Source organism: Hyperoodon ampullatus, assembly GCF_949752795.1.
Source record: "Hyperoodon ampullatus genome assembly, chromosome: X".
NCBI lineage: Eukaryota > Metazoa > Chordata > Mammalia > Artiodactyla > Ziphiidae > Hyperoodon > Hyperoodon ampullatus.
The window spans coordinates 47956994-47983767 of NC_136913.1; the positions used below are offsets into that span (position 1 = coordinate 47956994).

The 26774-nt window shown below is 39.5% G+C and overlaps 1 protein-coding gene across 1 annotated transcript in view; it reads right to left on the reverse strand.

The window, feature by feature from the left end:
* Positions 1–1183: 1183 nt before the first annotated feature.
* FAM120C (family with sequence similarity 120 member C) overlaps positions 1184–26774 on the reverse strand; it is a gene marked incomplete at both ends in the record, with an annotated part of 135475 nt that continues 109884 nt past the window's right edge. Inside the window, 6 exons of the mRNA XM_079727059.1 lie at positions 1184–1435; positions 4695–4752; positions 5135–5273; positions 7765–7966; positions 9194–9403; positions 12255–12369. Coding sequence (XP_079583185.1) covers positions 1184–1435; positions 4695–4752; positions 5135–5273; positions 7765–7966; positions 9194–9403; positions 12255–12369 — 976 coding nt within the window. The remainder of the gene's footprint in view (positions 1436–4694; positions 4753–5134; positions 5274–7764; positions 7967–9193; positions 9404–12254; positions 12370–26774) is intronic.

Sequence of the window (26774 nt, forward strand, 5' to 3'; positions counted from 1 at the left end):
CTCTGGAAAGTACTTTTTGTCTGCTTTAGAGAAGCCCATCTTCTCATAACTGTGATGGGCTACGACTTAGTAAGGATTTTAAAATGTGGTCTTTTGAAACCTACCACTCCATAGCAGTGGAAGCATTTCTGGGAAATTCAGTAAATCTTCTGGGACATCATCATGTATGTATGTGTGTGCATGTATATAAATATATATATACAAAATATATATATTTATATTTATATATACATACGCACATACACATATATTTATATATATATAAAATATGTATAGATAAATAGATTTGTCTCTTTATATAAAGGGTATGTGTATGCATATAGATACATGCATTCATATATATATCTATCCAAACATCCATACACAAACACACACACACACACACACACACAAGCACACACAGTCTTTTGAGTTCCCTTTCGTACTCAGTTTCATTATATTGATTCCACCCTTTCAGGGTGTGGGCAGCAGGGAGTGGGTGAACTGCACCACATCTTCTATTTTACAAACAAATCATTAGTTCAGAGGCAGGAAAAATCTGCCCAGTACTTTTCTGATTCACTTGAATCCCCCAGTACAAAGGCCATTGGTAGTTATTTTAAGTGTATAAAATTAAAAAAAAAAATTAAAAAAATAAAATAACCAATACTACCTCACTTCCCTGAAAACATCTACCTATCTGATTGTCAGGTCAGAGCTAGAGGTGGTAGTATAAACTCCTGGCAGAGGTGAATGGGGAGAAAGAGTTAGAAGATGTGGATACTGATTATATACGAAGGCCCTACTATTTCATAAAGAAAAAAGCAAGTTAGGAAGCCATATACTCAGAAAACCAAAGCTGGAACTTTTCTATAGGGCCTTACGTGATGACACCCAATAGTCACTGCCTTAATAGGCTTCCAGGGGACGTAAAGAGAATATTGGCACTATATATTCAATTTGAGAACAGGAACTATGCTTGTTGCCATTCATGTTTGATCAGAGCTTCCCTAGAAGCAGACCAGTGAGTCTGGAAGCCCAGAAAAAGACAGGGAAGGGGAAAAGATGGATACAATAGAACACCCCATCCAAATTCTGGATGCAACTAGGGTAAGCATTTTATGTCCTCCTCTAACTTGGGCCTAAAATCAGAAAAGTATAGGTTTTCCCCTCTTCCTGATCTGCTGAAGCCATCTTCTGCTTGTTATTCCTCTTTCTGTTGTGCCACAGTTCCCAGCTTTTGCTCTCGTAAGCGGCTCTTCTCACCATTCTTCACGGGGAAGTAGCGGTTACCATTATTACACACACTGCTGTCTCTGGTTAAGGCACACTGTGATGGAGCTGGAAGATGATCATTCTTCTCTTCCTTGATCAATGTGCCATTGTTTCCATTTACCTGTGAGCGAGACCGACCTTGATGAGGCTCCAGGGATTTAGAAACTCCATCTGAAGTGCTCTGTCAAAAACAGAGATATTCAGTAGAAATGGTAATCCCAAACTGGCTGATCCTTCCCAAGCATGTTTATAAGCTAGCCTGCAGAAACTGCTTCAGTTCTTCAAAAACACCAGAAAGCCCAAAGCTTGTTAACACCTAGTACACTCTGACACTGTCTGGAGAACTTAGGGTGACAACAAATGGATCTGACTCAAATCCAATGGCAATGGCAACACAATAATGACACAGCTACTGTTTACAAAGCTTTACAATATATTTTTTTCAAATGCCAAAAGGGACCCTAAATGGTAGATATTATGATGCCCCATTTACAGATGAGGAAGCTGAGGCTCAGAAAGATTAAAGTAACTTGCTCAAGGAGACACAGGTAGAAAGTGGTGGGGCCAGGATTGCACTCCAGGTTGGTCAGCCTCTAACGTTTACTCTCTTAACTTCCATGCAACGCTGTCCAATACTGACAATTGGACATGTAAAGGAAAGGAAAAGAAAACAAATGATAAGATCTATATGCAATATTCCATAGAATTTTTCATAAGTAAAAACAATCATCTGGTTTTCTTTTAATTTCAGAAATGTAACTGCTCTTGAAATGCTAACGCCATGAACTGTATTACCTTGAAAGTGCAGTACTGGCTCTCAATGAATATTATTAGGAATAATAACAGTGGTTGGGCATGCCAGGTACTCTGATGTTGGTTTCACAGATAAGAAACACAAATGAGGCTCGAAAAAGTAAAATAACTTGCTCAAGGTCACTGGCATGCCTAGACTTGCATCCAAGTCTGTTTGACTCCAAAGACATTGTTCTTTCTACTAAGACACAACACATAATGGAAGTCTAATACCTGTTGAATTTGTGGTCAATTATAAATAATAACTATTAATATTTATTGAGCACTTCCCATGTTCCAGGTTCTGTGTTAAACACTACATATATCATCTCATTTAATACTCAAAATAACTCTATGAGGTAGATACCAATTCTTCCACTTTTACAGATGAGGAAATTAGAGCACAGAGAGGTTAAGTAACTTGCCCAAAGTCACAGAACTGGTAAGTGGCAGAGCCAGATTCAAAGCTAGATCATTTGGCTCCAAAACCTACACAACATGGGTGTTACTGTGAAGTGTTTCTCAAGAACCTGGAAATAAGATGAAACTAGTAATGGATGGAATTAGCCATGTGAGGTAGTCAACAAAGAAATAAAAATGTAACAAGTAAGTGACTGAAGAATTCGAGAACACACAAAAATCCACTGACCTAGGAATAATCTCAAGACAGAACTGTAATGTAAGAAGATTTAATAAGCTGCAACAATTAATTTTCTCAGATTTTGGAGAAAGGGCAACTGAACAGAAAAAGGAGAGTCAGCAAGGCAATCAGCAGCAGCTCTGTCCAGGGAAGATGCCTTAGCTAAAAACAAAGTCAATGTGAGGCTTTCCCTGGCCAGGCTACCTCTAGAGTAGATGACAGTACCCCCAGAAATCTTAGCTAAGAGAAACTTAAGATCATCTACCATCCCTTGTTTTCCCTCAGTTTCCCCATCTGTAAAATAGAGAGAATGATAGTATCTATTTCATAGGTTCCTATAAGGATTCAATGACACACTCCATGTAAAGCACTTAGAACATGCTGTAGAACATGTTGTGCCTGGCACACTGTAAGAACTCAATGCCAGCTAATGTTACTGTTCTGATTCCATGCCCCCAGGCAAACTTCTGATACCATGTCTTCCCTTTCAGCTTGCTCTTAGAGAGAGGAAGCTCCGGTAGACATGGTTAAGAGCATGCATACAAGAGTCAGCCAGGCCTAGGTCTGAATCTTATCTCTAACAATTAGAGTTGTTATCCCGTTTCAGAATTAGCACAGCACAGGGCTTTGGAATCAGTCAGCTCACGCTGGAATGTCAACTCTAATACTAACTTGATGGGTAATTTTGGGCAAGGTGCTTCATCCCTCTGAGCCTCAGTTTTTTCCTGTTTAAAATGGGAATAATAAATACATATATTTATGAGTGACTGGAAAAAAGTATACAATATATTGTGATAATTATTTCTTCTCACTGTAAATCAGTACTTTATCTTTCACCCCCTCCCTTCTCTTCCCTTCCCCCACTCCTTTAGCCATATCCACATAGCTATTTCTGTGATCTTGGTTAATGTGAGTCAACCACTTACAGATGGATCCACTATTATTGTACCAAAAATATCAGGTTTTTCAGACTGTATGCCTATTGATCAGTCCCTGAATCATGGTGAATTGATCAAGGCTGTACTACCTTATGGGAAACTATCTGAGTGACTAGTTTTCCTGCCTGGTGCAATCCCTTTTCCCTTACTGAGCAGCTTCTGGAAAAAGCTGAAAAGCTTTGGAAAAATCCAAAGTCACTGCTTTCTGGCTTTGGAATACATTACAAAATGCTTTGTGTGGGGGACTTACCATTGTAGTTCCATTTGGGGCTCAAAATAACATTAAAGCAAATTTGTATTCCTTGAGAAAACATTAGACAATGGGAGTTAACATGGATGCAATGAGGGCTGGTTGTATACATGAGAGCTGAGCTGGGATTGAGGGCTGACAATAAAATTGCCTTGCAGTATGGTCTAGTCAGTGACCCTTGTGAGGATTAGAAACCACATATAAAATGTCTAGTAGATGGCTTGGAAGAAAGTTAAGCACTCAAGAAATGGTAGCTACTATACTATGAGGAGTCCAGCAGTCTGAGGCCATTACAAGATTTTGGATCACTACGGGGGGAAGGGGGGATGCCTACTGAAGACCAGTGAGTTTAAGACCATTCTGAACCCTTAAGAGTAAGCAGAATGGCTATGCCTCCTCCCCTCCCATCATCAGCAAAGGCAAAAGTCCAATTTTCTAAGCATCTCTGGTAGCCCCTCAGAAGTTCAGGCATGCTGGTGGAGTCCCACTGTTAACTTCACTTTTGTCCCTTTATGGCTGCATGTAGTGCATACTGTGCTAAGTGCAGGTCTTTAGGACACAGTACCTGGTTTCTATCTTGTGGCCTCACTCAGGGAAAAGGATGACACTGCAGCCCTGTGGGAAGAGCCTGGGCAGGTTAACCCTCACTAGACTGCTAGAGAGCAGGCGGATGAAATCAAATGCTAGGAGAAGCTATGAAAGCTCCCAGGTTTTCATGCCTGATCTCTTGCAAAAAAAAAAAAACAAAAAAACAAAAAAACCCCCCAAAAACGACAAGAGGTATCAAACAGAAGCTAGATCATCTCAAAAAGGTACTTACTTGTTTATTTCCTTTTTTATGTCCTTTGGATCCTCTACCAGTCTGTTCTTTTCCATGCCTTTAGAAAGTGGGGGGAAAAGTGATCATGAGGAACACATAAAGCCTGTACCTCCATTTTCACTTAGTTAACTACTCACCTCCTCTAGGAAGTTTGACCCTCTTAAGTTAGATGCCTCTCCTCTGTGTTACCACTGTAAACCTCTATCTCTGTCATTTCTATGTCATACCGAATTGTCCTGTGTCCCAAGTCCTCCTCTAGGGCAAAAACTTTTTCATCAAGGCAGGGCATTTTTATGTTTGCTGAACTCAACTGAAAACTGGCTTTAAAAACGCAAAGTTAGTTAATGCCTCTTACCTTAATAGAAGGTTTGGATAGCTGGGCATTTTCCCAAGAGCACCTTGATTGACACTAGCTTATACCAACCTATTCAAATACATACCCCTTTCCCGGCCCACCGACAGAAACCACTTGCATGCCAAAGGAGCCATGACCCCTGGAGGATCTGCTGCCAGCCCACTGGCCCACAACCATCCCGGCAATCTCTAGTTTTCCTCCTTGGGGTGGGATTGGATGGAGACCTGGGAAGAGAGGAAGAATGGTTAAGTGCAAGGTAGGATAAGAGGTGGAATAGAAGATCTACAGCCCACCTACTCTGTATATTTCCATTTCTCTATGATAAAAAGACTCTGTGATAACAACAAAGGGTCATGGTGGAAGCAAATTTTGGAAGAGGGTGTTGAAGATCCGTACATATCCACTTTAGCAAGTGGGGTGTGCCTGATTCATTTTCCAACTACAGAGCCTGCACACAGTAGGCATTCAATATTTGTGGAGAGAGAATGAGGTCTTAAGATCTAGCTATTGGAAAATTATAGGCCAAAACCACTTTTGGTTCAAATACATGTCACTACACACTGGAGGATTAGCCAAACAACCAAACAAAACAAAAAATAATGAAACCAAAGTAACAGTAATTTATGATTAAAAAGTAAGAATAGCAACAGTTGAAAACCAGAACCAATTCAAGACAAGATAGCAGATCTCCTTAAAACAGGAAACTCCAACTCTGTGTGTGAGCTCACAAGCACAGTACAGCTCTGTAACTTGGCACAAAAGGAAGCCTTCATAGAATACAGAATTCTAGTAAATCTTTAATTTTAGTTTGTGGAAAAAACCCAAATATTAATAACTCTTCGGGGCTTCCCTGGTGGCGCAGTGGTTGAGAGTCCACCTGCCGATGCAGGGGACACGGGTTCGTGCCCCGGTCCGGGAAGATCCCACATGCTGCGGAGCGGCTGGGCCCATGAGCCATGGCCGCTGAGCCTGCGCATCCAGAGCCTGTGCTCCGCAATGGGAGAGGCCACAACAGTGAGAGGCCTGCATACAGCAAAAAAAAAAAAAAAAAAAAAAAAAGTATAATAACTCTTCACTAACTTAGCAGGTTGTTAGCAAAGAGCCCTTCATTTATATAAAAGTGGGAGTCTAAGGAACTAGGTGACTAGCTAATCCTAAGAGGGCAAGAAAGACTTGCATTTGGGGATCCTACTGTGGCCTTTAAGGACTCAGAAGGCTCCTCATGAACCACCAGTAACTGGAGACTAGGCATCAGTGAGAGCTGGGGCAATGGTGAGGACCTCCCAAGAACTTGGCTTTAATTAAGGCTGTCTTCTGAGACACAGTAAAGTCAACATGCAAAGAATGAGAGCAGGCATCTATAAAGACACCTTCAAAGGATGGAATGAATGGCTGGCTCCCTGGTTTGTGAGACTACTTAATCATTACTTGATTGAACAGAGCAGACATTCACACTGCTCCTCTAAGCACAGCCTTGAGCTAAACATCCATGCTGAATTTTGTGACCCTAAATTTAAGACAAATTTCAACTTCCAGCTTTATTATTTTTAAAGTGACGAGCAATACACAACAAATACTTCAACCATAGCACTCTCACCCGATCACAGAAACTTGGTATTTCATGTTAAAATGTCCCCATTAAAATACCCTGTTTCGGGCTTCCCTGGTGGCGCAGTGGTTGAGAATCTGCCTGCCAATGCAGGGGACACGGGTTTGAGCCCTGGTCTGGGAAGATCCCACATGCCGCGGAGCAACTAGCCTCGTGAGCCACAAATACTGAGCCTGCGCGTCTGGAGCCTGTGCTCCGCAACGAGAGGCCGCGATAGTGACAGGCCTGCGCACCGCGATGAGGAGTGGCCCCCACTTGCCGCAACTAGAGAAAGCCCTCACACAGAAACGAAGAGCCAACACAGCCATGAATAAATAGATAAATAAATAAATAATTTTTTTTTTTTTAAAAAGCAAAATTCCTTTAAAAAAAAAAAATACCCTGTTTCACCAGGGGACAGGTTGTTTGAATTATCAGGGTCAGTATCTGACCTACTAAGCAAGAACGTCTGTTTTTCATTAAGCCACAGCTCAGATATCACCATAATGTATACATATGTGTGTGTATATACATGTGTGTGTGGATCCATGTGAGTGTGTATGTATTTGTTTTCTTCACTAAACTGCAATCCCCTGGAGGGTACAGACTATGACTTATTTCTCTCCATGCTTCTGGAACTGTGTTAGATCTACCCTCAGAGTGGAAATGGGTACATCAAGCTATGGCTGTTTGCTGACACTGGTCATTTACTTACCTACCATTGCTCTTCCTGCAAGCTCCTGTGTACATCTGCCTATGGGGAGAGAGTGAGCTAACCAGCAACCATGAAGACCCAGTTCACATGAATTACAGTTCTCAAAAGTAATAAATTGACAAAAAAAGTAATAAAGTGACTCTTGGTTTCTGCATCAGTTACTTCATGAGTGGTTTGGTGAGAGTCAAATCCTTAGGGATCAATCACCTCTATGGAGAGTGGTCTGGGAAGACAGTGGGCTCTCCTCACAGGCTACACCCCTCCATCTCAGTAAGCTCCTCTTCAAACCACACCATAGCACAGAAGGTAAAGATATATGTGAAACTGCTGATTCTGTAACTGGCAATAATTACTGGATGGGTTACTATGAAATAGACTGAGTTTGACAAACACCTCATTCTTAGGTACTGACCTGCAAACCCCCGGCTCCTGCCTTGAGGGGGAGGTGGCATTGGGCCCATGGCTCTGGGGTAAAGTGAAACAGGGTAGAGAGAGGGCACCATGGGAGGCACAAAAGTAGGTGATGGAAGTAGAGCAGAAGGCGGTGGATGGTTCATGTTGACTCCTTCAAGGATGCTCTGTCTCATCTTCTCCACTTTGGTTGCCAGGTCAGCCTTCAAATGAGGGATGGAATAATAATAACAGCTGCCATTTTTTGAACTTCTCCTATGTTTCAGGTGCAGTATTGGGCAGTCTAGGTACAGTCTCACAAGTCTATTCCCACTAAAGGAATCGAGGCCTGGAGTTAAATGGCTCAAGGTGACATACTCAGGGAAGCCTGTCTGGCACCAAAGCCCCCACTCTTTGCATGACACCAAACTACCATCATACTAGTTCTGACTGAGGGCTTGTGAGGCACCTTGACTAGGTCAAGGAAGACAAATATAACAAGAAGTATTTACTAATTGTCTATTACACAGCCGGCAATAGGCTAGGTTATTTTTTTAAGGGGGAGGTAACAGAATAAGGTAAAAGAGAGAACAAAACTTGACATATACAAACCCTTTTAACCTTCTCCCCCATACCCAGGAGCAGAGACCATGACCTCTGTCCAGGATAAGTCCATACCTCTAGTCCAGAGGTCAGGAAACTTGTTCTGAAAAGGGCCAGATAGGTTTTGTAGGCCGTACTGTTTCTGTCACAACTACTTGACTCTGCTACTTTCACACTGTAGTGTGAAAGCAGTCATGGACAATATGTAAATGAATGAATGTGGCTATGTTCCAAAAAGCTTTATTGGAATAAAAATTCAAAATAAAAATAATTTTTAATAGTTTGCTGACCCCCTGCTCTAGTCTCTCAGCTTATACCCCACAGATGGACAAAGAAGTAAGTAAGGGCTCCTTTCCCTCAACTTCTCTCATCTTTCCCAAGGTTTTACTGCAAAAAATATCCCCTGCTTTTACTCTGCCATCTACTTTACTACCCTCTTCTATTTCCAAAATAGTTACTTTATAAAGAATAACATAACTTGCAAAAATGACTTACAGTTTTCGTAAATAAGGAAAATGAAATTCTAAGAATTGGGGGAAAGGCATAGAGTATATCTGAGTATTCCATGGGGAAGAAATAACTTGGAGCAAAAAAAGGAACATGAAAACTTGAAGCTCATTAAAAAAAAAAAAAAAAAAAAAAAAAACGCTTCCCAACATGAGTTTGTAACATGTACATATCAGACTCTGGGCCTTTGGGATCATCCTTGACCAAGTTAGGTTAAGGTCAGACACATTCTCCCACTTCTGCTACCGCCTTCCCCAATGTCTCTGCTCATTTTCCACTTTCTGTCATTCATCCCCACAGAAGGTCAGAGACGGTCTTAGCAGCTGCCCAACATGTGGTACCTGGCCATCGCAGAGCTCAACCAGGGATACTCGCTCCCGGCCTGCTTTAATTAGCTTGCTCTGGAACAGCTTGCCATCGAAGTAAATCCAGGGGCAGCAGTGTTCCCAAGGGACTGGCTGGCCACAGGCATCATTAGCAAACAGAGCTGTGTCGACCCCACTCATGAAGAGGGCAGCTAGCTGGATCCCTCGAGCATCCAGTTTCTCAATCTGAAACAACCACAGAGGAAAATTACCATTAAGAAATTACTGTTAGTGCTCGCTTCGGCAGCACATATACTAAAATTGGAATGATACAGAGAAAATTAGCATGGCCCCTGCGCAAGGATGACACCCAAATTCGTGAAGCATTCCATATTTTTATTTACAATAACCAGGACATGGAAACAACCTAAGTGTCCATCAACAGATGAATGGATAAAGAAGATGTGGCACATATATACAATGGAATATTACTCAGCCATAAAAAGGAATGAAATTGAGTTATTTGTAGTGAGGTGGATGGACCTAGAGTCTGTCATACAGAGTGAAGTAAGTCAGAAAGAGAAAGACAAATACCGTATGCTCATACATATATATGGAATCTGAAAATAAGTTATGAAGAACCTAGGGGCAAGACGGAAATAAAGACACAGACCTACTAGAGAATGGACTTGAGGATATGGGGAGAGGGAAGTGTAAGCTGTGACAAAGCAAGAGAGAGGCATGGACATATATGCACTACCAAATGTAAAATAGATAGCTACTGGGAAGCAGCCGCATAGCACAGGGAGATCAACTCGGGGCTTTGTGACCACCTAAAGGGGTGGGATAGGGAGGGTGCGAGGGAGGGAGACACAAGAGGGAAGAGATATGGGAACACACGTATATGTATAACTGATTCACTTTGTTATAAAGCAGAAACTAACACACCATTGAAAAGCAATTATACTCCAATAAAGGTGTTAAAAAAAAGAAATTACTGTTATTGGTTACATTTGCTTATTCCTGTTTTGCTGATTATTCCAGTTAAATTAGAACATGTTGCCTTTCAATACAGACATCTGAGTGCATAAGCAGCCTCTATCCATTTGTTTTCTTGAGATGGTTTGGATGATACTCATTCCAAAAAAAAAAAATCAGCTTTAAAACCTTAAAAAGACACCCACTTGAGAAACCATTTTTTCTGCCTGTCAAATTAGAAAAAAATTAAAACAAAACTAAGGAACAAAAGAACACCCAATGCTGATGAGGGTATGGTGAAATAAATGGGCACACTCAAATAAAACTAATGAGTAATGTATATTACAATTAAGCAATATATATGAAGAACCTTAAAAATGTTCACATTTGTTGACTCAGAAAATCTACTTTTAGGAATCTATTCTAAGGAAGTAGAGATGTGAATAAAGCTCTATGCATAAAGATGTTAATTACAGGACTTCCCTGGTGGCACAGGGGTTAAGAATCCGCCTGTCAATGCAGGGGACATGGGTTCAAACCCAGGTCCAGGAGGCTCCCACATGCCACAGAGCAACTAAGCCCATGCGCCACAACTACTGAGCCTGCGCTCTAGAGCCCGCGAGCCACAACTACTGAGCCCACGTGCCACAACTCCCGAAGCCTGTGTGCCTAGAGCCCAAGCTCTGCAACGAGAGAAGCCACCACAATGAGGAGCACGTGCACCGCAATGAGAAGCACGCGCACCAAAACGAAGAGTAGCCCCCGCTCGCCGCACCTAGAGAAAGCCCATGCGCAGCAACGAAGACCCAATGCAGCCAAAAAAAAAGATGTTAATAATTACATATAATAGGTGAAAACTGGAAACCAAATGGCCAGCATTAGAATAATTAAATGATACATCCATATGATAAAATATTTAGCAAAAATTTTTAAGACATAGAAAATAAGTGCTATATTAAGTTTAAGAATACAGTATATAATTACATAAATAATATTTCAACTATGTAGAAAATACATGACAAAAGGCTGGAAGAAACCATCAAAATGTTCACAGTGGTTATCTCAAGTTGGCCTGTTAGATGGCTTTACCAAGCAGTATCACATTTACTGTAAAAAGGAACCAACACTGTCTGTCTAAGACTGTTTTCATCTTTTCCTTAGTTGACCCCAGTGAAATCAAGATTTTGTAAGACTTACTAGACTTTATCTTCTAGTTTATACTAGGGCCTGAAAGGACCATGGCTACTGAAGTCAGAAGAGGAATGTCCTGCATTAGTACCTAATATTTATTGAGTACTGTGTATTTAAAATGTGCTAGACACTGTTGTAAGTGTTTTGCATGGATTATTTTATTTAATATCTTCATAACCCTACAAGTAAGGAAACTGAAGCTACAGGGGTTAAGCAACCTTCCCAAGGACACATAGCTAGAAGGTAATGAAGCTAAGATTCAAAGTCAAGGCAGCCTGGCTTCAGAGCCTGCCCTCCAATCTACTATATTCTACTGCCTTCAGTTATATGGTGGATTTACTTTCTTCCTTATGCTTTTCTAGACTTTCCTCTAACACCCAATAAGTATTATTTAAAAAGGGAGGGTAGCACAGGGAATTATACCCATTATCTTATAATAACCTACAATGGAATATAATCTGCACCCAAGTACTGAATCACTGTGCTTACACTTGAAACTAACACAATATTGTAAATCAACTATACTTCAATAAAAAAAGGGAGGGTGGACATTTACTCAGAGACAAACAGGGAACACCAGGATAAGTCCCCTGTAGCATCTTTTGTAAGAGTTGGAAACCTTACTGTGGTCTATGGGCCACAACTTATTTGTCTTACACAATATCCATTTTTTCTACCCATTCTCACCTATCACTATGTGAACAGTGTTGGCTTTATTAATAGACATAAATATTTGGCTAAAGTAAATCAAACATTGTAAAGTAAATCAAAGTACCTGCAGAAAGTAAATCAGAAGTACCTGCAGAAAGTAAAGTAAATCAGAGTACCTGCAGAACTTACTCTTCTCCCCAGCTCCAGGAAAAAAAGACCTAAAATAAAGCTATGAGCTCATAAAAGAAAGAATTTAAATGAGGATCGATCAAATCACCTTGAGTTCTTGAAGCTGATCTGGTTCATAAAGCTGAGTAGATACTGCCTGTGCAAGGAAGGTGTCTAGCTCATGGCGATGCAGGATTCGGCCACCAGGCCACTGAACCATATATCTAGAAGATAAAAGCATCATTAGGTGACAAAAGCTCATTTATTCATTTCACAAACACTTATTAAGCTAGGGTCTGGTCATGGGCCAGACCCTAGCTAGGTTCTGATAATTCCAATGAAATAACGTAAAAGAATCTCTGCCTTTGGTTACTTACAGTCTAGGTAGTAGAGGAGACAGGCACGTATGTCAACAAAGACAGGACAGTGTGTTAAGTACCAAGATAGAAGAATGCACAGGGTGCTATAGGAGCACAGAAGAGGGCCACTACTGGAAGAGTAAGGAAGGCATCCTGAAGAAAAAGTCAATAGGAGCTGTTACAAAGGGCTATAGAAATCAGTGAGACAAATGGTGGAGAAAGGATGCTCTAGACTGAGGGAACATCATGTGTAAAGGCATGGAGGTGTGGAGTTCAGTATGATATATCAGGGCCCATAGTGCTGGAGCTAGGCAGGTTTGCAGTGACAGGAGGCGAGATTAGAAAGTAGGCCAAACTATGGAAAACAGTATGGAGGTTCCTCAAAAAATGAAAACTAGAACGACCACATCATCCAGCAATTCTACCTCCTGGAATGCTATATCCGAAGGAAACAAAAACATGCACTCAAAAAGATACCTGCACCCCCATGTTCATTGCGGTATTATATAGCCAAGACATGGAAACAACCTAGGCATCCATCAATGAACAAATGGCTAAAGAAGTTGTGGTGTTTATATATACCATGGAATATTATTCAGCCATACAAAAATGAGGAAATCCTACCACTTACAACAACATGGATAGACCCTGAAGGCATTATGCTAAGCGACATAAGTCGGAGACAGAAAAATATTGTACGATCTCACTTATATGTGGAATATAATAATAAATTTAAAAAAACCCCACCAAACTCATTGAAAAGGAGATTAGATTTGTGGTTATCAGAGACAGGGGATGGGGGGGGTGGGGGAGAAGGAATTAGAAGAAGGTGGTCAAAAGGTACAAACTTCCAGTTAAAAGATAAGTACTAGGGATGTAAAGTACAACATGCTGACTATAGCTAACACTGATGCATGGTATATAGGAAAGTTATTAAGAGAGTAGAACCTAAGAGTTCTCATCATAAGGAGAAATTTTTTCTCTTTTATTTTTATTGTATCTATATGAGATGATGGATGTTAACTAAAGCTATTGTGGTAATCATTTCACAATGTATGTAAATCAAACCATCATGCTGTAGACCTTAAAATTATACAGTGATGTATGTCAATTATTTTTCAATAAAACTGGAAAAAAAAAAGAAAGTAGGCCAGATCGTGAAGGGTCTCAGAAACAATATTAAGAAATTTGGACCTTCACCCTGAAAATATACGAAGACAGTTAAGGATTGTCAGCAGGAGATTGGTTTGATATTGACGGGCTCAGAGGGTAAGGGACAAGAGGTATGGATACTAGTTAGGAGGCAACTGAAGCAACCTGTGGCCAAAGAGGTCTGAACAAAGGCACTGACTGAGGGCATAGAGAAGGCCAGGGGACAAAGACAAGAGTTATTAAGATGATATATTTATCATATTACTATTACTAGTATTTACATTATTATATATACTATATAAAGCATTAAATATTACATTATAACATATGCAGAAAAGTATAAGTTACTCATAGGAATAACACTTACTACATGCCTCTTGTATTCTAGATACCTTGCCAGGAACTTTATATACATAGAATGTGGTAGCACAGAATAGAGACTTGGAATCTGACATACTTGGTTCCACTACTTTTCTATGTGACTCTGGGCAAATGCCTAAACCTCTAGGGGCTTGAGTTCACTTATCTCTAAAATGGGGATAATACTATCTAAATCTCAAAGGTTGTAATAAGTAAAGGAGAAAATGAATGTAAAAGCACTCAGCATATGGCATAGCAGAACTCTTGGTTACTATTTGTAACTAATTCAATCATGGTATAATCCTTCTTTTACTATTTGGTGAAGCCTCCCATATCTTATATTAAATTCTCACATATACAAGAATCTGTTTCTACCCTATTTATTCTGTGTTTTATTTCTCATGCCAGTACCATACTGACTTAAATTTTAAATATGCTTTAATATTTAGTGGTCTCTACTTTTACTCCATGTCTTTCCTCCATGTCTTTGAATTTTAAGCAACATTTATTTTATTCTGATTACAAAAGTTCAAGTTCATTCTCATTCAGAAAACATTTAAAAAGCCAAAAAAAGTATGAAGAAAATGAAAAGTAAAAATGGAAATAATTTGTAATCTTACCATTTAGATATAACCGCTGTTAAGTTCACGATTTGGGCTTCTTTCTTCCTAGCATCTCAAATCTCAATTTTTCCTCTCTCTTTCACACTATATATAGAATATTATATCTTGCTTTTTTCACTCAACATAATACTATAAGAACCTTTCATTCATTAAATACTTTTCAAAAACATGATTTTAAATGATTGTATGTTCCTCGTATGTTTATCAATTTACTTAAATGTCCTATAATATTGGACACTTATACCGTTCATTCTTTTTCTTTTATTATAAAAAGTACTAAAAAGATATTCACATATATAAATCTCCCTGTATCTCTGATTATTCATTCCCTTAAGATAGATTTCTAGAAGTGGAATTATTATGTCAAAGGTTATGTCCATTTTAAAGGTCCTCAATACATATTGCAAAACTGTTTTCCAGGGCTTCCCTAGTAGTGCAGTGGTTAAGAATCCGCCTGCCAATGCAGGGGACACGGGTTTGAGCCCAGGCCCAGGAAGATCCCACATGCCATGGAACACCTAAGTCTGGGCGCCACAACTACTGAGCCTGCACTCTAGAGCCCGCGAGCCACAACTACTGATCCCGCGTGGCACAACTACTGAAGCCTGCGCGCCTAGAGCCCGTGCTCTTCAACAAGAGAAGCCACTGCAATAAGAAGCCCGTGCACCACAACAAAGGGTAGCCCCCGCTCGCCACAACTAGAGAAAGCCAGCACACAGCAATGAAGACCCAACACAGCCAAAAATAAAAACAAATTAATTAATTTAAAAAAATTGTTTTCCAGACCCATTTGTCCTATCTCCCAGTAGTGTGTCAGCATGAATTATCATTAATCTTTGATGTTTTTATGGGCAAAAAAGTCTCTTGCTATTTAAATTTCTGTCTCTTTGATTGCTAATGATGAGGTTGCATATTTTTCCTAAACATGTATTTACTTCTATGGCTGGTCTATGTCTATCATAGACATGTCAGTGAATTTGCTTGTTCTGTCTATTGCTCTGTTTCAGATAATCTAAAGCCTTATCTTTATAATAGTGACAGCTATTTGGACACACAGTGGACAGCTGATCCAAGTCAAATCAATCCATGGCTTGCCAGAGTCCTGAGAATTTGAGCTAAGAGGTTCAGAGGCTGATGAAACAGACAAGCAGAAAGAAGAGCTACACAGGTCCATGAGAGAGTGGGCAGTCTCTGTTCCTGCCTTTCCAGTACTATTCCCTGTGTACACCACTTTTCTGGTCCTTAGATGACTATGAGACTACCTGTTATATCTTTACAATAAGCTAGAGTGGCTTTTCTTTCTTGTACACAAATGAATCTGAAGAGTGTCATTTACCCATTTTTGTTTGGGGATGCTAGTATTTAAAAAGCTTTTATATATTGAGAATACTGACACACTGTCTGTTATAATTGTAGCAAATATTTTCCCCGTTTGTCATTTGTCTTTTAATTTTATGTATTTTGGCATATAGATATGGTCATAGTTATTGATCTTTTTATATCTTTCCTTTTTGTGGGGAGGGTCTCAAGTCTTTATTTTTTCTTTAACACTACTTCATTTTTTCAAAATAAACCTTTTATTTTTCAGTAATTTTACATATACAGAAACTTACCTAAAAATGCTCTATTGAGGCATAATTTACACACCATACAATTCATCCATTGTAAGTGTAGAATTTAATGATTTTTAGTAAACTTACAGAGTTGGGCAACTATCACCACAGTTGAGTTTTAGAACATTTGCATTGCCCCCAAAAGATCCCTCAGGCCCATGCACAGTCACTCCCCATTCCTACCCCTGGGCAATCACTTTCTATCAACTTTACTATCTCTAACAACTTCCTATCTCTATAGATTTGCCTTTCTGGACATTTCATATAAATGGAATAATATAATATGTGGCCTTTTGTGTCTGGCTTCTTTCCTTAACATAGTTTTTGTTTAAATTAAACTTTTAATTTTGATATTATTGTAGATTCACGTGCAGTTGTAAGGAAGAAAAATGAGGGATCCCTTGAACACTTTACCCAGTTCTCCTAATGGTAATATCTTATAAAACGGTTTGAACTCGGGCAAGTCACTTCACCTTTCTGAAACTTGCCTTCTTATCTGTTCAATAGGGAGAATAACAACACCTTCCTCACAGAGTGGTTATTGGTGGAATTACATTTAAATTGGTGAGCACTTAATGAGAGCTATATTGAGTAGGGAACTCTCAATGAAGTGCTTCTTATTCCTTTCCCCTGTGGGATCCATAGGGTCTCAACCTTGGAAATCCTTTTATGTTAGCTTCAACTTAATCACTGTGTACTTGTTGTTTCTTGAAAATTGTTTGTAGCTTGGGCCAAGACCTTAGATTATGGTGTTTGTATAGGACTCAAATGTTCTAACCAACTCCTTTGACATTCAACCATGTTTCGGGTTTGCCAACTCTCCTTTGCAAATGAATAAACAAGCAAACAAACAAAAACTAGAAAGCAACTTTGTTGGAAAGGAGCATAAAATAAAATTTAAGGAAAAGAGTGAAGTTGGAACATGGTCTAAGGTAGTTCTGCCATGTGCACTTGAACCCAGGTCAAAATGCTTGATCAGTAGCTCACTTGCTCCCCCTCTCCCACAGCTCTGGCATCTTTTCCAGCTCTGGGATGATTCCCAACAGAACAAGGAGCCCTACCATTTGGAGAGCATGCCCACCCCTTCTTGCTTGTCTTTTCCGTTCATTTTCTGGAAAGATTCGCTTAGCATTCTTCCCTTTAATACAGATCCCATCCTTCACCAATTGGTGTGAGAAAGGTGAGGCGTTCCATTTTCAAGGCCAGGCCCATGCAAGTGGTTGCTTCTGGCTTTTGCGAGTCCTTCAGCTGGTTTGGAGCAACAGGGAGGCTGGCTGTGTCCCCTAGGAAAGCACTGTCAAACTGTGGGCCTGGGGAAGTAACTTGAGAACAGGCAAGTGGGTAAGTACCTCAGGAGGTAATAAAGCACAGAGCCGGCCAAGGAGCAGAAACCTGGGCCTGAGAAGCTGTCCAGGAGGGTGCTTTATGAGCCTGTGAACAGCAGAGCTCTCTGGAGCACAGGAAACCATGCACCAAAAGTGCAGCAGACTTTCTAGTGGTCAAATCCAATCAGGCTCTAACTAAGGCGTTTTAGGAGGCAAAAGCCTTGGGCAGCAAATATCTCTACACAAGAAAGTGGTGACATGTAAGGCTTTGTCACTGAGACTCAACATCTAACCCTGAAGTCTGGGTCAAGGATTAGATTCTTTTTTTAACTTTTATTTTTATGGAAGTATAGTTGATGTACAATGTTGTGTTAGTTTCAGGTGTACAGCAAAGCAATTCGTATATATATATATATATATATATATATATATATATATATATATATATATATACACTTCTTTTTCAGATACTTTTCCATTATAGGTTATTACACGATATTGAATATAGTTCCCTGTACTATACAGTAGGTCTTTGTTGTTTATCTATTTTATATATAGTAGTGTGTACCTCTTAATCCCATACTCCTAATTTATCCTAATTTATCCCTCCCCACCTTTCCCCTTTGGTAACCATAAGTTTGTTTTCTGTCTGTGAGTCTGTTTCTGTTTTGGAAGTAAGTTCCTTTGTATCATTTTTTTACATTCCACATACAAGCAGTATATGACATTTGTCTTTCTCATAAAAAAGAATGAAATAATGCCATTTGCGGCAACATGGATGGACCTATAGATGACCATACTAAGTGCAATAAGTCAGACACAGAAAGACAAGGATTAGATTCCGCAGGCCTTATATACCCTCTCTCCACAGCACAACCAGCAGGTTCAGGGAACTGATAAGGTTGATGAAAACAGCACGTGAAACATACTAAAAGATTGCCTTATATTTAAAGAATATTTTGTTGTTTTAAAAATGTATATAAACCCTTTATGAATACAGTTTTAGTTTAAGGTATGTTAAGACAGCAACATAGGATAGAGAATTGTAACTTTTAATGATAGGATATGTGAGGCTCTTCAGCCAAATAATCTTTTCTGAAAAAGCTGATACACATGCCCCAACCAGTTATTAGAGATCCAATCTTCAGCAACCCCCAGAGGATATGCTATAGCAGATCATGAAGTGACTTAGGCGGATACTGTTCTGTCAATGAGAGTCAGTGTTCCATGACATTTTTTGAGGCCCCATTATGCATGGAGATGCTTAGGTTTCAGACTGTAGATGTGGACTGGAACCTCTAGGGAGCATATGTGGTGGGTTAACCACAACATATGGAGACGAGGGAGGAAAGAATCCGTCACTCCATTGTTTTCTACAGGCTCTACTCCTTAGTTTGCTCCTCAAGTATAAAGTAAGAAGGCTGTTTGGGGGCATTGTTATATAGTTGTCTATGCCAGATGCTTCTCTTCTTATCTTCTTATTGCTTTATAAGCTCCCAACACTACTCCTATCCCTTCCCTGTGTAGCCTGGATAGGTTAGTAACTCCTATGTACTCCCAGAGCTCTCTACACTCACCTCTACTGTTCCATGCACTTACCACATTGTACTGAAGTTGTCTGTTCGTGGGTCTGTCTTCTCTGCTCTACTGGGAACTCCCTGAAGACAGAGACTAGGTCTTTCTCATATCTGTTTCCCCAGCACCTATGGGTGCTTAGTAGATGTTTGTTGGACAGTTTGGGGGAACTTGAGGGTATTAACTGAGTTTTATTTTAACCTTGTAATCTAACAGTACCTTATACACAGTAGGTGTTCCATGTATATCTTCTCTGACAAAAGTAATTTTTAAAGGGCTTAAAGATATATGGTACTAAATGTAAAATAGATAGCTAGTGGGAAGCAGCTGCATAGCACAGGGAGATCACCCCTAGTGGGGTGGGATAGGGAGGGTGGGAGGGAGACGCAAGAGGGAGGAGATATGGGGATATATGTATATGTATAGCTGATTCACTTTGTTATAAAGCAGAAACTAACACACCATTGTAAAGAAATTATACTCCAATAAAGATGTTTATATATATATATATGGTACTGTCATACAGAGTGAGGTAAGTCAGTAAGAGAAAAACAAATACCGTATGCTAACACATATATATGGAATCCGAAAAAAAGTGGTTCTGAAGAACCTAGGGGCAGGACAGGTATAAAAACGCAGATGTAGAGAATGGACCTGAGGACACGGGGAGGGGGAAGGGCAAGCTGGGACGAAGTGAGAGAGTGGCATGGACATATATACACTACCAAATGTAAAATAGATAGCTAGTGGGAAGTAGCCACATAGCACAGGGAGATCAGCTCGGTGCTTTGTGTCCACCTAGAGGGGTGGGAGGGAGACGCAAGAGGGAGGAGATATGGGGATATATGTTTATGTATAGCTGATTCACTTTGTTATACAGCAGAAACTTAACACACCATTGTAAAGCAATTGTACTCCAATAAAGATGTTTAAAAAAAAGAAGATATAGAACAGTTCTACCACCACAAGGATCCCTCATATTACCTTTTTAAAAATATATTATTTATTTATTTTTGGCTGTGTTGGGTCTTCATTTCTGTGCGAGGGCTTTCTCTAGTTGCGGCAAGTGGGGGCCACTCTTCATCACGGTGCGCAGGCCTCTCACTATTGCGGCCTCTCTTGTTGCGGAGCACAGGCTCCAGACGCGCAGGCTCAGTAGTTGTGGCTCATGGGCCTAGTTGCTCCGCGGCATGTGGGATCCTCCCAGACCAGGGCTCGAACCCGTGTCCCCTGCATTGGCAGGCAGACTCTCAACCACTGCACCACCAGAGAAGCCCCCTCATATTACCTTTTATAACCACACCTCTCTTCTTCCCCCACTGATGTACTTAACCCCTGGCAATCACTAATCTGTTCTTCATTTCCCTAATTTTGTTATTTCAGCAATGTTATATAAATGGACTCACACAGTAGGTAATCTTTGGGGATTGGCTTTTTTTACCTAAGACAATTCCCTTAAGATTTATCTAAGTTGTTGTGTGTTATTAAAAGTTTGTTGCTTTTTGGGAATTCCCTGGGGGTCCAGTGGTTAGGACTCCATGCTTTCACAGCCAAGGGCCCGGGTTCAATCCCTGGTCTGGGAACTAAGATCCTGCAAGCGGCTTGGTACGGACAAAAAAAAAAGTTTGTTGCTTTTCATTGCTGAGTAGAATTCCATCATATGTGTGTACAATAGCTGAATAATTCATCCACTGAGAGAAATCTGGGTTGTTTCCAACTTTGGAGTATTACGAATAAAGGTCCTGGGACTTCCCTGGTGGTGCAGTGGTTAAGAATCCGCCTGCCAATGCAGGGGACACAGGTTCGAACCCTGGTCTGGGAAGATCCCACATGCCACGGAGCAACTAAGCCCATGCGCCACAACTACTGAGCCTGCGCTCTAGAGCCCTCGAGCCACAACCACTGAGCCTGCGTGCCACAACTACTGAAGCCCGCGCACCTAGAGCCCGTGCTCCGCAACAAGAGAAGCCACCGCAATGAGAAGCCGTTACACCACAACAAAGAGTAGCCTCCAATAAGGTAGATAGCTAGTGGGAAGCAGCCGCACAGCACAGGGAGATCAGCTCGGTGCTTTGTGACCGACTGGAGGGGTGGGATAGGGAGGGTGGGAGGGAGGGAGACGCAACAGGGAAGAGATATGGGAACAGATGTATATGTATAACTGATTTACTTTGCTATAAAGTGGAAACTAATAAAAAAAAGAATAGGGGAAACTGAGTGAGTGGTATATGAGAACTCTCTGTATTATCTTTGCAACTTTTCTGTAAATCTAAAACTAGTTTAAAATAAAAAGTTTACTATGGAGAACAGTATGGAGGTTCCTTAAAAAACTAAAAATAGAACTACCATATGACCCAGCAATCCCACTACTGGGCATATACCCTGAGAAAACCATAATTCAAAAAGAGACATGTACCAAAATGTTCATTGCAGCTCTATTTACAGTAGCCCGGAGATGGAAACAACCTAAATGTCCATCATTGGATGAATGGATAAAGAAGATGTGGCACATATATACAATGGAATATTACTCAGCCATAGAAAGAAACGAAATTGAGCTATTTGTAATGAGGTGGATAGACCCAGAGTCTGTCATACAGAGTGAAGTAAGTCAGAGAGAGAAAGACAAATATCGTATGCTAACACATATGTATGGAATTTAAGGAAAAAAATGTCATGAAGAACCTAGGGGTAAAACAGGAATAAAGACACAGACCTACTTGAGAATGGACTTGAGGATATGGGGAGGGGGAAGGGTAAGCTGTGACAAAGCGAGAGAGAGGCATGGACATATATACACTACCAAACGTAAGGTAGAGAGCTAGTGGGAAGCAGCTGCATAGCACAGGGAGATCAGCTCGGTACTTTGTGACCACCTGGAGGGGTGGGATAGGGAGGGTGGGAGGGAGGGAGACGCAAGAGGGAAGGGATATGGGAACAGATGTATATGTATAACTGATTCACTTTGTTATAAAGCAGGAACTAATAAAAAATTAAAGTTTACTAAACAAACAAACAAAAAGAGTAGCCTCCACTCTCTGCAACTAGAGAAAACCCACGAACAGCAATGAAGACCCAATGCAGCCAGAAATGAATGAATGAATGAATAAAAGAATGAATGAATGAATGAATAAATACATGAATAAATAAATAAATAAATAAATAAATAAATAAAGGTGCTATAAACATTAGTGAGTGACCTTAGTGTAAAGGTTTCTGTGGGGACGTAAATGTTCATTTCTCTGGGGTAAATGCCCAACAGTGCAATTGCTGAGTTGTACAGTGGTTTTTAAAGAAACTGCCAAATTGTTTTTCAAAGTGACTGTACCATTCTACATTTCCAACACCAATGTGTGAATGATCCAGTTTCTTTGTGTTTTCCCCATCATGTGGTATTATCATTATTTCTTAAATGAGCCATTCTGAGAGGTGTGTAACGATATCTCATTGTGGTTTTAATTTGCATTTCCCTAATGGCTAATAATATTGAGCATCTTTTCATGTTTTTTGGTCATTGTATACCCTCTTCAGTGAAATGTCATGTATTTTGCCATTTTCTAATTAAATTATTTGTTTGTCTGTTTTTTTCTTGATGAGTTTTGAGAGCTCTTTATATACTCTAGACACTAGGCTTTTGTTGAATATGCGGTTTGCAAATATTTTCTCCCAGTTTGTAGCTTGTCTTTTCATCCTCCTTACATGGGCATTCAACCGGCAAACGTTTTTAATTCTGATGAGGTCCAATTTATAAATTTTTCCTTTTATGGATCATGCTTTTGGCAACAAGTCTAAGAACACTTTGCCTAGCTCTAGAACCTGAAAATATTTCCATTTTTCTAAAATTTGTACACTTTTATATTTACATTTAAGTCTATGATCCATTTTGAGTTAATTTTGGGGGGAGATATGCTATTATTTTTATTTTATTTACATTTGAACTTCACCCAACACTGAGCTCAAGTATATGCTGGCCCTTTGTTCAGAGTTTTTAAATGGACAGACAGCTTTAAGGGTGCAATGTATTTAACACTGCACAATATATTCAACAGTTAGAGAACCTAGGGGATGGTATAACTATATACTTTTATACACTTAGTAGCACAAGTAGAGGGACAAGCCCTGCAACTGGAGGAAAAACTCATTCAGGATTGAACAGAGAGGTCCTTGGTTGCTGAGAGAATCTCCCCTTGACTTCAGCCTCGAGACAAACCAAGGAGTCTGTCAGTACACAAAAACCACTGAATTCAGGACAAACAGGAGCAACAGAATAGGTACTGAGGAATTGGCTCTTGCCAATTAAGATTGTGGAGGCCAGTCTGAAGTGATTAGGTCTGGCTGGAAGCAGGAAATGTGGCAACTCAAGTCCAGGATCTGTAGATTAGAACAGCAGTCTAGAGACAGAATGGTTAGTGCTTTCTTCAAAAATTCCCAGTTTTTAAAGCAAGTTCCTAGGATGCCTTCCTTAAACAAGGTTGAGTTAATTTTTGTATAATGTGTGAGGTTTAGGTCGAAGTGTTGTTTGTTGGCCTATGGATGTCCAATTGTTCCAACACCATTTGTTGAAAAGGCTATCCTTTCTCCACTGAATTGTTTTTGCACTTTTGTAAAAAATCATTTGAGCATATTTGTGTTGTTCTGTTTCTAGGTTCTTAATTTTGTTCCACTGACCTATGTGTTTATCCCTTAGAAAATACCTCCATTGTCTTGACTACTTTAGCTACAATATTAAGCCTCAATATTGGGTAGAGTGATTCCTATACTTCTTTCTTCTTTTACAAGATTGTTTTAGCTATTGTAAGGGCCTATGCCTTTCTATATAAATTTTAGAATAAGTTTGTCTACATCCATTAAAAACCTTGCATTAAGCCCACAGGTATTGTAAGAAACCTACAGATCAATTTGAGAACTGAGTTTTTCAGTGGTAAGTGTATGAACTTTCTTTGATTTCTTTCATCGTCACGAAGCATAATGATTTCGAGGTTGATTCATGCTCTGACATGTACCAGTAGTTTGATTTTACTGCTGAGTAATATTTTATTGATGGACATATCACACGTTTATCCATCTACCAGTTAATAGATATTTGAGTTATTTCTGCTTTTTGACTATTATGAATACTGTTTCTTTGAACATTCATGTGCAAGTCTTAGTGTGGACCTATCTTTTCAATGCTCTTGGGTAGATACCTAGGAGTGAAATAAATGAGTCATATGATAATTTATGTTTAACCTTCTAAGAAAATGCCAAACTAATCTCCACTTTAAATTCCCACCAGCAATGTATGAGGGAATCCCAATTCTCTGCAGCCAGGCCTACATTTGTCATTGTCTGTCTTTTTCATTATAATTATTCCAGCTGAGTGAAGTGGTGTTTCATTGTCGTTTAAATTTGCATTTTCCCAATGATTATTGAAGTTGAGAATTTTTTCATGTGCTTATATTCCAACCCTATGTCTTCTCTGGTGTAATGTCTATTCACAACTTTTACTCATTTTAATTATTATTTCTTTTATTTATTTATTTATTTGTTTATTTATTTATTTATGGCTGTGTTGGGTCTTTGTCGCTGCGTGGGCTTTCTTTAGCTGCGGCGAGTGGGGGCTACTCTTCATTGCAGTGCACGGGCTTCTCATTGCAGTGGCTTCTCTTGTTGTAGAGCACGGGCTCTGGGCGCGTGGGCTTCAGTAGCTGTGGCACGCAGGCTCAGTAGTTGTGGCTTGCAGGCTCTAGAGCACAGGCTCAGTAACTGTGGCGCGTGGGCTTAGTTGATCAGCAGCATGTGGGACCTTCCCGGACCATGGATTGAACCCGTGTCCCCTGCATTGGCAGGTGGATTCTTAACCACTGTGCCACCAGGGAAGTCCCTTTTAGTCATTTTTAGATTGAGTTGTTTGTTTTCTTATAACTTTTAAGAGTTCTTTATATATTGATATAAGTCCTTTATCAGATATATGATTTGTAAATATTTTCTCCAGTCTGTGGTTTGTCTTTTCAGTTTTTTAATGGTGGCTTTTGAAGTGTAAAAGTTTCGTATTTGGATGAAATCTATTTTTTTTAGGTGACTTTTGCTTTGGCGGTTGTATCTAAGAAATCTTCACCTAACCCAAAATCATGAAAATTTTCTCCTGTAAGTTTGATAGTTTTAACTATCCCATTTTGGTCTATGATCCATTTTGAGTAATTTTTGTGTATAGTGTGAAGGATCTAAATTCATCATTTTTATCAGATCAGGTCAAGTTGGTTGCACAAGTCTTCCGTATTTTTGCTGACTTTCTGTCTAGTTGTTCCAGCCATTATTGAGAGTAGGGTATTGAAGCTTTCAGCTATCACTGTTGAAGTGTCTATTTCATTCTTAAATTCTACCAGTTTTTGCTTCATGTATTTAGGGGCACTGTTGTTAGGAATACATGTTTATATTGATAATTATTATATCTTCCTGATGAATGGACCCTTTTATCACTACAAAATCTTATTTGTTGACAGTAACATTACTTGATTTAAAGTCTATTTTGTCTGATATTAGTATAGCTATTATAATTCTCATATGGTTATTGTTTGCATGGTATATTTTTTCTATTCTTTGTCTTTCAACCTATTTGTGTCTTTGAATCTAAAGTATATCTCCTGTAGATAGTCCATGCTTCGTATCCAATCTCATAATCTCACAATCTCTGCCTTTTGACTGGAATGTTCAGTCCATTTACATTTGATGTAGTTGTTGATATGTTTAGATTCATAGGTTTCAAAACTTTTTTGTTTGTTCTTCTTTTACTGCCTTCTACTGCATTAAATACTCTCCAGTGTAGCACTTTAATTATTTTTGTTGGTTTTTTATATATTTTTAGTTATTTTCAAAATGGTTGCTGTGTAGACTACAAAATACATCTTAACTGGGCTTCCCTAGTAGCGTATGGTTAAGAATCTGCCTGCCAATGCAGGGGACACAGGTTCAATCCCTGGTCTGGGAAGATCCCACATGCTGCGGAGCAACTAAGCCCGTGTGCCACAACTACTGAGCCTGCGCACCGCAACAAAGAGTAGCCCCTGCTTGCCACAACTTGAGAAAGCCTGCACGTAACAACAAAGACCTAATGCAGCCAAAAATAAATAAATAAATTTATATAAAAAAACCCCGAAATACATCTTAACTGACAAACCACATCAAATTAGTACTAAGTAATTCCAGTAGGAGGTAGAAACGTTGCTCCAAAGAGTTTGCTTCTTTCCTCCCTACATTGCATTATTATTTTCATGTATATTATACCATTATTGTAAAACCAACATAAAATTTTATAATTATTGATCTATGCAGTTGTCTTTTAAATCAGTTAAGTGAATAAATGAGAAAAAATATATTTATACCACTTTTTATATATATCTATGTAATTACCTTTACAGATGGTTATTATTCATTCATTTGGTGTCATTTCCTTTCAATCTGAAGGACATCTTTTAATACTTCTTGTATGGCAAATTGGTAGCAATAAATTCTCTTAATCTTTGGTTATCTGGGGATCTATTTCACTTTCCTTTCTACTTTACAGCTTTATTGAGATAAAATTATTATAGTATACAATTCATGTATTAAAAGTGTATAAGTCACTGGATTTTAGTATATTCACA